At 37.7% G+C, this 11417-nt stretch overlaps 2 protein-coding genes across 3 annotated transcripts in view; one reads left to right on the top strand and one right to left on the bottom strand.

Moving 5' to 3' along the window:
* LOC113236308 (protein cereblon-like) overlaps nt 1–355 on the top strand; it is an 8090-nt gene extending 7735 nt beyond the window's left edge. The window contains exon 8 of the mRNA XM_026472319.1: nt 194–355. Coding sequence (XP_026328104.1) covers nt 194–355 — 162 coding nt within the window. The remainder of the gene's footprint in view (nt 1–193) is intronic.
* A 505-nt stretch (nt 356–860) lies between these two features.
* LOC113236328 (Down syndrome critical region protein 3 homolog) lies at nt 861–9011 on the bottom strand. 2 transcript variants are annotated; one of them, XM_026472346.1, is made up of 7 exons: nt 8940–8996; nt 8681–8824; nt 1974–2219; nt 1740–1898; nt 1436–1532; nt 1232–1357; nt 861–989 (listed from the first exon to the last, which is right to left on the bottom strand). In XM_026472346.1, the coding sequence occupies exons 1-7, from the start codon at nt 8994–8996 to the stop codon at nt 904–906; spliced, it is 915 nt and encodes a 304-aa protein (XP_026328131.1). In that variant the 3' UTR covers nt 861–903. The 2 variants fall into 2 exon arrangements, with proteins under 2 accessions (XP_026328131.1, XP_026328132.1); XM_026472347.1 differs by having other exon boundaries at nt 898–989; nt 1176–1357; nt 8940–9011.
* Between the last annotated feature and the right edge of the window lie 2406 nt (nt 9012–11417).

Raw genomic sequence — 11417 nt, 5'->3', positions numbered from 1 at the left:
TTATCACTGTGTGGCTTTTTATTCTCCCGATAATCGTTTAGTGATCCATGAGGGCGCGTTCCGATTGTCCAATGTCGTGACGACATATAGTCATGTAGTTAGAGTCGTGGCTTGTTTGTTAAAATGAAATTGTTCACACATAGAATAACATGATTAACTGTCGTTCACTACTTTTTTACCGTTACGACAACAGACTGTCGTCGTGACAATGGGAAGAGCTAGAACTACGGTCGTCAGACGGAAAATAAAACATCACGATAAAAATGGGACGACAAATAATCGCAGCTTCAAAGGATTCCGTCGTTCAAACGACAATGCGGCTGCCGTGAACCGATACATTGCCGTCACGATCTAGTGGGAACGAGTAGACACGACAATTGTTCAACAACAAAACGTCCACGATAGATAGTCGTGATATGGGACAGGCAAGCCGCTACAGTCGTCCAAGGATAAATAAAACGTTATGACATAATGGGAACGCGCCCTTAGACTTTAATTTTTCGCGAATTGTAAATATGTGTATACATTTTTTATAATGTAGAAATTTGTATTAGTGCGTTTTTAAATTTAATTTATAATTAGATCTGGTATGTCTGCGTGTGACCAGATCTATGGTTTTATCACCTCGTGTCATTAAGTTTCTAGATTAAACAACTGTGAAGAAGAGCCGCGCAGCGTCGTCGCCGCGCAGACGCAGCGCAGCTGTCATTTGTAGGTAAATAATTTAATATGTATCTGTCAGCGGCATAGAAGTGTATTGTATCAAAATATAGATAAATAAATGATTATTCTATTGTTTGATAGTCTTTCGTATTCGGTTCGTTGTCTCAAGCCCATATTTTATAAGCAGAGGGGTGTTCATAAAAAAAACTAGTGATATTTTAGAAGTTTATTATTGTACCACTATCTGCTCCTTAGTAGCAATATGGGAAAATTTTCAGTCACTAAATAGTCATCCTCGAATATCACCGCAATGTTCAGCTCGAATTCTGAGAAGTGAGAAATAACAACAATTTGGAACAATAAAAATTGTACGAAAGCGGAATCTATAGAGCTACGACAGGGCGCAATTTGAGCGAGAACGACATAAAGCGCGAGATAACGCTATTCTCGCATAGAGATCTCGCGCTATATGTCGCTCTCGCGGAAGCCGCGCTCTATCGTGCTAGACCTACTGGTAGAATTGTAACGTGTTATATGAAATGGAGCGGAGGGAGGAGCCAAGTCGTACCAATCTTGAAATTGTGCGTGGTGGTGGTGGGGCAGGTGAAGAGGCGTGGCAGAACCATGTACAGCGGTACATCACGCGCGCGCAGCTGCTCGCCATCGCCCACCTGGATGTTCTGTATCTCCGTCGCTGGATAAAGTGCGCAATAGCATGCGTTATACAAGTGAAGCCACGCCCGCAACCACTGCGAGCGCGGCGGCATCTCACCATCTCTCGTGTAAGCGTCGGCGCTACCGCAGGTCTCGACGCGTACCAGCTGCAGCTCGATCGACTTGATAGGCACTGAGCACTCGTCCACGCGGATCTGCATTCACCAGAAAGCCGTTTATGAGCATATTTTGTGATCTAATGTTCGCAACTGTTTGAGCACTATGCACTGTGCGAATGCAGTGAAGCATCCATTAACAATCAAGTAGTGCTAACCCTACAGTACGATAGAATAAAAAAATGTTGTAGACATAGAATTAAACAAACATTAGGATTAGGTAAGTAGGTACCAAGCGGCAGCTACCTTGCCGGTGAGTGGTCTGTCGAGCGCGCAGACAGTGGAGTCGATCTCCGCGTAAATCTGGAAATGCGGCAGAAGCGCGCGCGCGCCCGCGGCGCCGCCCGCGCGGATGCTGGTCGGCGAGATCTCGCAGCGCACGGGCTTCGGCGGCGGCGGTTCTTGCTGAACGCAGACAGGGTCTCCACTCAATTATCAACATTTGTTATTCCGCCAATTAATTAAAGCAATAAGACTTGCATGTCGATACTGCACGAAGAACTGGCAGCTGGTGTTGAGCGGCTTGTTGAGAAAGGAGCGCTTCATGTTGGCCCGTAGTGCGTACATAATATTGACGAAAACGCCATGGTAGGACTCGAGCAGTGCCGGTCCCCCCGCGGCGGAAGTCCGAGCGCGCAGCGGCATCTCGAACGGGATTTCCGTGACACCCACAGGGATCTTACCTGGCGCCGCCAGCTCCACACTCGTCTGCACCAGGTTTATTGGCTGCACAGTTTATGGCAATGGTTATTTAAAGGAACTACATTCATGTGAAAATTAACTAACACCCTCGTTACTACATTAGTAATTTAATTTGTTAGTGATATTATATTATGGTATATTATATGTGGCAAGTAATGGGCACAAATTCTATGACTATACTACTCCTGCCAACTATCTAGTGACTATGTTATTTGTTATTGGTATTCATTACTAACAGGATCACTTTGTTCTCTTTTCGTAAGCAGCGAGTTTAGTCGAGACTTAAGGTCCGTAGGCACAATGTCTGGCAGAGTAGCCACCAACTTTGTACCGTGTTCCTAGAACCAAACTACATTGCCGATTGTACTGAATAGACCAATACTACTTATACAGGGTGTCCGGTAAAGAATGGACAAGCCTGAAATTATAATGACCTTATTATGACCGTTCAAAAAAATATAAAGAAAAATATATCCCATGTAGTACCTAAGATATATGTATATATTTTTCTTGAAATTTAATTATTTTCACCTTATTTTACGTTTTTGCACACCACGACTACAAGTTAATCAATTCCTTCGGTTTTTTAGTGTCATAATATTCTACATTAACTGTGCTAATAGATAGGCAGTAAATAGTATGACTAACAATGGCACTTAAATTTAAAAAAAGTTTTATTTTATTTTTCAGTGCGATTTTTTTTTCACAATTTTAAGCATCTTTGATATAAAAAAAAAATTATAACCTAAGTGGCCAACTATTCTAAAATAATGTGTGTTTAAAGTAGATTTCAAAATGGTATAATTCATTATTGTATCTAATATAAATAGAAAATTATTACTATTAATGTGCAAAAGGAGTAAATTTGACTAAAAAACTAAGTTTTCAAAATCGGACCATTTTTGTCCTGAATTGAGCTTGACCATAAAGGTTCAATAAAAAAACAATATTAGAAATAAATACCACTTTATTTACAATTTGTTTACAGTAAATGTTCAAACTGTTTGCCACCGACTCTATGCAGGCTCTACATCTTCGAATAAAAGCCCTTTTGAGTAGCCGCGTATATCGTCGTTCACTTATTGCTGCAGCGGCTGCACTGGCACGGCTACGTAAGTCTTCCAACGACCTGATCGGCTTACTATACACAATTTCCTTAAGGCAGCCTCAATAAAGAAGTGGATTTAGGTCTGGTGAACGCGGAGACAATAAAATTGGCCCCAGACGGTCGACCCATCTATCTGGGTATGTTCTATTCAAATATGCTCGAACAGGGACCGCATAGTGCGCAGGACAGCCGTCATTTTGTAACCAACGGGATTCCCTCAGCTTCTCAGGCACATCTTCCATTAAATTAAGCAGATCATTCTGAGGGAACTCCAAATAACTTTGACCAGTTAGGTTCCCCGGTAGTTCAAATGGCCCTATTACTTTTCCATTTAATATTCCCTATATTAAATGTTACAAGGGTTGATTCATCGCTCCATAGAATTTTGTTAAAAAATTGCGGGTCTTCCTCTATCTTACCTAGCATTTGGCGGCAAAAACGTAATCTTGATGCGTAATCTCTCGGTTGGAGAGTTTGCACGCGTGTAACGTGGTAGGGATGGAATTTATTTTTCTTTAAAATATCATGCACAGTCGATTTTCCTATTCCCGTGTGTCGTGCTATTACTCTCGTCGAGGTCGAAGGATCTTGCTCAATTCCCTCAAGCACTATCTCTTCGTTGTCACCACGAGGTGCTCTTGCAGTGCTAGTACCACCAACACCACTACCAGGCATTCTTTCTTCTGAGTAATGTGCATGGACTCTGACTGGGCGACTTTACTTTAGTATCTCGGCGCTTTTACATCCTTTTTTATGATTGAAGTAAATAAATGGTAAGTAATTTAAACTATATTTATATATTTTGTGATATAATTTAATAGATTTATTTAAAAAGTAGTGATATTTTCGAATGTGTTGGAGATACGTATTTTGATGAAATATTTGCGAGGAGTTACGTTAGGTATGTTTTGAAAAGTAACGTAATATTGTTCAGATCTTGACGTATATACAACTTCTGTTTAATAAGTTTACATGATATGACCGTTTTCCATAAATTTGTGTATTAAAACATTTTCGTATAAAGCATTTTTTTAAATAATACCTGGCATCATTTGTTATGAGGAGTTATGTATTTTTCTAATATGTTGTGTCTTAAAGTTGTACTAACATAATGTTTACAACCACGTAACTCTAAAATCTTAAAGTTTTGTTGTCTCCAAAATTAATTTATGTATAAATACAACATAGTTTAAATTAATGAAGTTATTTTTTTAATTAAATTTAATTAGTTATACTTATATTGTATTGCCGATGATATAGTTCTTATGGCTGAGACCTTGGGAGACCTAAACACAATGCTCGAAGATCTCAGTAGTGTTTCCCAAAGAGTGGGTCTTAAGATGAACATGGACAAGACGAAGATCATGTCGAATGTCCATGTCGTACCCGCTCCAGTTAAAATTGGGAGCATTACACTCGAAGTTGTTGACCATTACGTATACCTGGGGCAGACAATCCAGTTAGGTAAGTCCAACTTTGAGAAAGAGATCTCTCGTCGAATCCAGCTCGGATGGGCAGCGTTCGGGAAACTCCAAAAAATCTTTGCGTCCAAATTACCTCAATGTCTCAAGACGAAAGTCTTTGACCAGTGTGTGTTGCCAGTGATCACATATGGATCAGAAACGTGGTCCCTCACTATGGGCCTCATAAGAAGGCTCAAGGTCACTCAGCGGGCAATGGAGAGAGCGATGCTCGGTATTTCCCTGCGTGATAGAATCAGAAATGAGGAAATCCGTAGGAGAACTAAGGTAACCGACATAGCTCGAAGAATTGCTCAGCTGAAGTGGCAGTGGGCGGGGCACATAGCTAGGAGAACCGATGGCCGTTGGGGCGGAAAGGTTCTTCAATGGCGACCGCGCACCGGACGACGCTCAGTGGGTAGGCCCCCCACCAGATGGACCGACGATCTGGTGGAGGTCGCGGGAAGCCGATGGATGCGGGCAGCGCAGGACCGATCGTCGTGGAGATCGTTGGGGGAGGCCTATGCCCAGCAGTGGGCGTCGTATGGCTGAATGATGATGATGATATTGTATTTATTTAGTGATAAGTAATGAAATTGAGTAGGTACCTTTACATAGGAAATGAAACTATTTTTCCGGATTTAAATCGCGTATATTTGTTTTTTCAAACAAACCGACGTCTCGGGCCCTTTACAGGTCCCATGGTCACGGTTGACTGAGGTGGTACAGTCTTCAACCAGTTATGTCTAATATTGATACAAACCACCCTATTTTTTCACTATAGTTACAATAGTTATTAATTAAATACCTTATTTTTAATTTTACAAAGAAAACATTCCAATTTACGCTATATTACCATGGGACCTGTAAAGGGCCCGAAACGTCGGTTTGTTTGAAAAAACAAATATACGCGATTGAAATCCGGAAAAATAGTTTCATTTCCTATGCGTAACAATCGCGAAAACCTAAGAACTCGATAGGTACCTTTACAATTAAGTTATCTGTGTAATTTTTTCTTCTCTGAGTCATGTTACATTATACAAACAGATGGCTGCATGGTACCTCAAAATGATAAAGAAAACACTATAAATTGTATTAGTGGGACTCCTAAAGATATTATACTCTCACAAGATGGACTCCTTACCAAAGACGTAAATTTTTCTTCTGAGTGTTATATTAGTCCAAACATCGCAATGTTTGAAGGTATAGAAAATACTACTAACTTTGATGATATGATTGTTATGAACGTCCTCCAGAGACCTTCAATCAAGATTTAATCAGTCTAGATGACGTTAGTTCTATTTCCAAAATAAATATTTATAATGCAGCAAATACAGAAGGGCAGGAACTTATTACACTTAATCCTAATTTTGTTACCGACCAAGAAATACATCCTAATACAAGTACAATAATTGAAAATATTGATGTGCCAAATGACCTAATTATAATTACTGAGACTACAAAAGAACTCCTGGACGATACTAATCAGATTAACACGATCTCAGTCATCACTGATCCAGGAACGCAAGAGACACTTACAGCAACCACTGAGAACATTAACGAAGTTACGTTAAGCGAAGAAGTACGACAGAAACGATCTAAAAAGAGTCGACCAAGTAAGTGGAGCATAAGAATTAATCAAAAAAACAGAGAAAAAGGGAAATCTTATTTTGGGAAAAAGAAAGTAGATAATAAATGGAAATATAGCGAGCAGAAACCAGAAAGAACTATAAGAGAAAGGTGCAAATGTAAGCTGAGTTTAAAAGGAGGTATAAAGCTAGAATGTAGTAAATTATCACAAGAAGAAAGGGAGAAGATATTTGAAAAATTTGTTCTCAAGAACAAACAAATGCAATGAGTATTAGTGCTTTTTGGAGTGTTTTTGATGAACTCAAACTGTCTCCTTATAGACCTAAAAAAGATTTATGTGACCTTTGTGAGGATTTTAAAACTGGTAATGTCACAGAGGTGAAGTATCGAAATCATATAACTAAGAAAAATTCAGAACATGAGGTACTTCTATGGACCTTCAATGTGTACTCTTAAGTCCTAAATAAAATGTATCAGCTTTGTATTATAAAACGAAATTGATAGTCTACAATTTCACGATTTATGATTTGAAAAGAAATAAGGGTTATTGTTTTATTTGGAATGAGTCTGAGGGAACTCCCACAGCCAATGAATTCTCTACTATAATAATTACGATGCTGCAAAAATTCATCGTCGAAAATCTGAGCTGAAACCTAACAAAGAAATAATTATTTACAGTGATGGTTGCACCTATCAAAATCGTAATAATATACTTTCAAATGCGTTAATCAACTTCAGCATGGAGAATAAAGTTGTGGTTGTCCAGAAGTACTTGCAAAAAGAGCACACTCAGATGGAGTGTGACAGTATGCACGCTACTTGAAAGATGTTGTAGAAATAAAAAAATAAACGTTCCTGCTGACTACGCATACATCTCCAAAATTGCCTGTAAGAAGAATCCCTATGAAGTGCAATATTTATACCACCATTTTTATAAAAATAGAGAACACCCTTACCTTTTTGAAATCAATAAGACCAGACAAAAAGTCAGGGGATCCTGCCGTGACTGATATAAGAGGCTTAAGATACTTTTCTGATGGGAAAATCCAGTTCAAGCTTCGGCATGCCTCCACACATTGGCAAGATCTTCCAATCCAAACTAAGAAGATAGATTTTGTACCATTTGAGAGTATACCTCAATTGTACAATGCGCGCTTGAAAATTAAGTACGAAAAATATCAGCACCTCCAAGAACTAAAAAAAACCATGGAGAAGGATTACCATGACATTTATGACAATTTACCTCATTTTTGATTGTTTTTATAATTTTAATGTTCATGTTCCTAATAATTTTATTAATTTAGGCTGCAAGCCAGTGTTAATTGCAAGTTTTTGAGTTTATTATTTTTAGTAATTAGGTTTTCTGTTATTTATTATGAGGAGAATGTGATAATTTGAAGTTTTAATAAGTTTACTTGTAAAATAAATAATACTTCAATATAGTGTCGTAATTCTGTTTTAGAATTTGAAATTTGTTAATTTTATTTTATTTTAAGAGAGACTGATAACACAAACAAATAAATAACTTTCTAATATTTCATCGTATTTCATTATTAATTATTATTTGAACACTACGTATCACATCGCGTTTGAAATACAATCTAAAAAAATCTACATATATCCATGCATACTTCCTAAATCCTGAAGGCTTACAATTTTCAAGTGCGTAAGACCACTTTAAAAACTAGATGATTTATTGCATTATTTGGTTGAAAATGAGTACTCATACCATTGACTTACAAATAAATGTACGACGGGTCTAATACAAAAACCACGAAAAAAATGTCCCAAGTCAACCTATTTAAACGTAGTGACATGTAAAGGAATATGAAAAAGCGGAAATGTTGAATTTAAATTGTAATGTCATCGCAGTACTGTCTAATTTTGCTTGCTTCGCTGTCAGTCGAACAAACTAAGACTAAAGCGTGAATGACGCTCTGTATACGATTTCAACGCCCTATACGTTCGGACACTTTTTAGCGCGGAGCCGACGTCCATATAATTGTAAGTCAATGATTCATACAAATAAAATATTATATTGAATAAAAAAATATAATACATTGCCTTAAAAATTATACACCAGGTAGTTTTTTATCCTCCTGGAAAATTTGGATGAATCGAGTTACGGTGTCTGATAATTAAACCATTGATGCACGAATGCATATTCTTTACATTTCAGACTTAACCATTCCTTACCGGACACCCTGTATATACACGTCAGGTCTTATACACTTGCCTCTGTTAACACATTGTACTTAGACACTTTTCATTTGGAGCAACAGTATAGGTAGTTGCATAACTACACTGGCACTGTTGCTCTGGTTTACCTTAAGGTTGCTGGAGAAGGCGTCGAGGATGCCGACATTCTTAGAGCTGAACTGCAGGCTGACGGAGCCCTCCATGAGCAGCGTAAGCCCGTCATGCCGCACGTCACTGCTGCTCTCCACCACCACCACACCTGCGATCGTCTCCTGCAACATATATAAACTTTATATAATTTGCTATTATTACATTCGCCGTGTAGCTGCTTCTTGCTGATAAATACATAATATGTAACTTGTACACATTACCATTACTGAAACTTACTCCTTCATGATATACTTTACTCGCCCTCTTGAGATTGATAGTAAGACTTGCAGACATAATTTTGAAGAAAAGAAACTTGAAATAGGTAAAATATTATTGACTTCATGAAATACGTTGTATTTCCTAGTAATTGTTCACGAAATGTCCTTTTAAATGTTGTTCATGAAAGTAAACATTAAACAAGTTTTCACATACCTACCTACATACAACACACAATACAACAGCTGCTAATGTCACAAGTTAAGCACAGCGTTTAGTTTTGCATTCGAATGACCCTTGCCAGTAAGTTGGAAAACTACTACATTATGCTTTGAAAACAGCACAATAAGTTTGTAAATGGAAAACTGAACTCAAAATTTATAGGCAAAGTACATTTTTTTTTTTGTTTAAAGTAATGTTTTCTTTGAATCGGCAAACTCTAGTTACGGAAATTAACTAAACGCAAAATTGATGACCCGTGGATGATCCCTGCCTATCGAGCTGACCGTTTACCTCCAGAACTCTACTCAATGCTCAAGTCAGGACTTCAGTGTGATTTAAAGCTCTGGAAATACGAACTTAATGACAAGGACTTGAGTATGATTTCTAGTCCTTCGATTTCGACCCTTAAAGCAATTCTGAAAAAATGTTTTTACTCGTTGGAAGAATATTTCAATGATTCATTAATTCTCCTAACAACATTAATTTGTAGTGTAAGGATGTACTATATATTAATAATTTGTGTACTTTTTTTATTAATATAATTTTTAATGAAATAATAATGTAATCAATTGTAATACAAATTTAGATTTACTTAGAATCTAGAATTAACATAACTGTGCCCTTACAGGCCCATGTTTGATCTGTACTGACTAATTTAAGACTTATGTAGTAAACAGTAAATAAATGTATAAATTGTAATATAAAATCCATGTTAATAAATTGCGTAAAAGTCTAAAATATATCTTAATTGTAAGTGTAATTTGCTACACCCTTACGGGAAATCACAATGAATGCACCTACTAAAATAGTCCTAAGGTTATAGATCCACCCATCCATGTGAAATGCAAAATAAATATATAAATTAATTGAACAGGTAATTTTTCTAATCTAAACAATTGCATTTAACAGAGAATCGAGTGAAACCTAAACTAATAACAAGGCTGGATTGTAAATAACCCAGAGTTAGTTTACGATCACACAGGTGGTATTATATTCCGCACAAACCTGTCTATTCACTACTTATACGCATCAGAAAATGTGCAATGCAAATCTATAGAACATATGTATAATAATACGTCTGTACTGATTCCAAGACTGGATCGATTAATTGTAAACGACGATGGGGCACTAAATACACATTTTATTTATTTTTTTTAGAGAGGTATCGTGAAAAAATCCAATGTCCGCACATCGCTGATCCGACCCACTGTGTCGCAAAGTTAAAATAAATATATTGTACCTGCCTGTCCCCAATTACGTCAATTTTTAATGTACTTAAGTGATTTCCCGAATCCCGAACAAGTCCAGGACCTAAAAAATATTGTCGAATTGCAGTCTCCATTTTCTGTCTATGTTTCTCGAAGTTTAATAAAAAAACTCTACCTATTCCGATCCCTGGTCATAAGGTATCCTGGCTTGCCAATTATGATGTTCTAATAAAGCCTTTCCTAGTAAAAAAGCATTAGCGTCAACCTTGGTTTGGAGGTTTGACATGGTCAATACCGCAACAAGTCTTGAGTACACCATTCAGCAAATCACTCTTAGGGTTATGAACATAGTCCATAAATAGTCCCTTCTTGGAACTGACGAAATTTGCCTCCATTTTGCATGGCGCAGACTCCGCTTCACTTGAAGATTTATGTTTGGTGGCAGAGTTCCTGTCACCACTTTCTTCAGTCATAATAAAACTGCTATTTAACTTACAAAGTAAGTTCTAGAATTGATTTAAATGAAAAGAGGGACTAGAAAATGTTTTTATCAAAATATTTGAAAAAACGCGCCAATCGCTTCGTAAGTTCGCGCTCTTTTTAACCGACTTCAAAAAAAGATGGAGGTTCTCAATTCGACTATGTTTATTTTGTATGTATGTTACACGATAACTCCGCCATTTGTTTTTTTTTTATAACATCAAGTGACGGGACGAACAAGTCGTGCGCCTGATGGTAAACTAGTTGCAGTGCCACTCAGAGCTTTGAACTGCAAAGATCTGAGGGGCACTGCCACTGCGCCTGTCACCCTGAGACGTAATGACAAGTCCCATGTGCTCTGTAATTTCACAGTACCTTTACCCTTCAAAACCGGAACACAGTAATGCTGACGTTACTGCTTGGCGGCAGAAATAGGTGGCAGTACTACCTTGGACGAACTCTTTCACAAGGAGCTCTACTGCTATTTGGTAAGGTGGCGGTACTACTAGTAGTATTTGTGAACGGATTTTGACGATTCTTTTTTTCTAGGAAAGAGGGTACCTCCAAAGTGGTCCCATTTAATTTTGAA

The sequence above is a fragment of the Hyposmocoma kahamanoa genome, unplaced genomic scaffold (genome assembly GCF_003589595.1).
Source record: "Hyposmocoma kahamanoa isolate Upper Pololo Valley unplaced genomic scaffold, ASM358959v1 91, whole genome shotgun sequence".
Classification (NCBI taxonomy): Eukaryota; Metazoa; Arthropoda; class Insecta; order Lepidoptera; family Cosmopterigidae; genus Hyposmocoma; species Hyposmocoma kahamanoa.
Note: the sequence above shows the minus strand (reverse complement) of the source record. Positions and strands in the feature narration are given on the sequence as shown.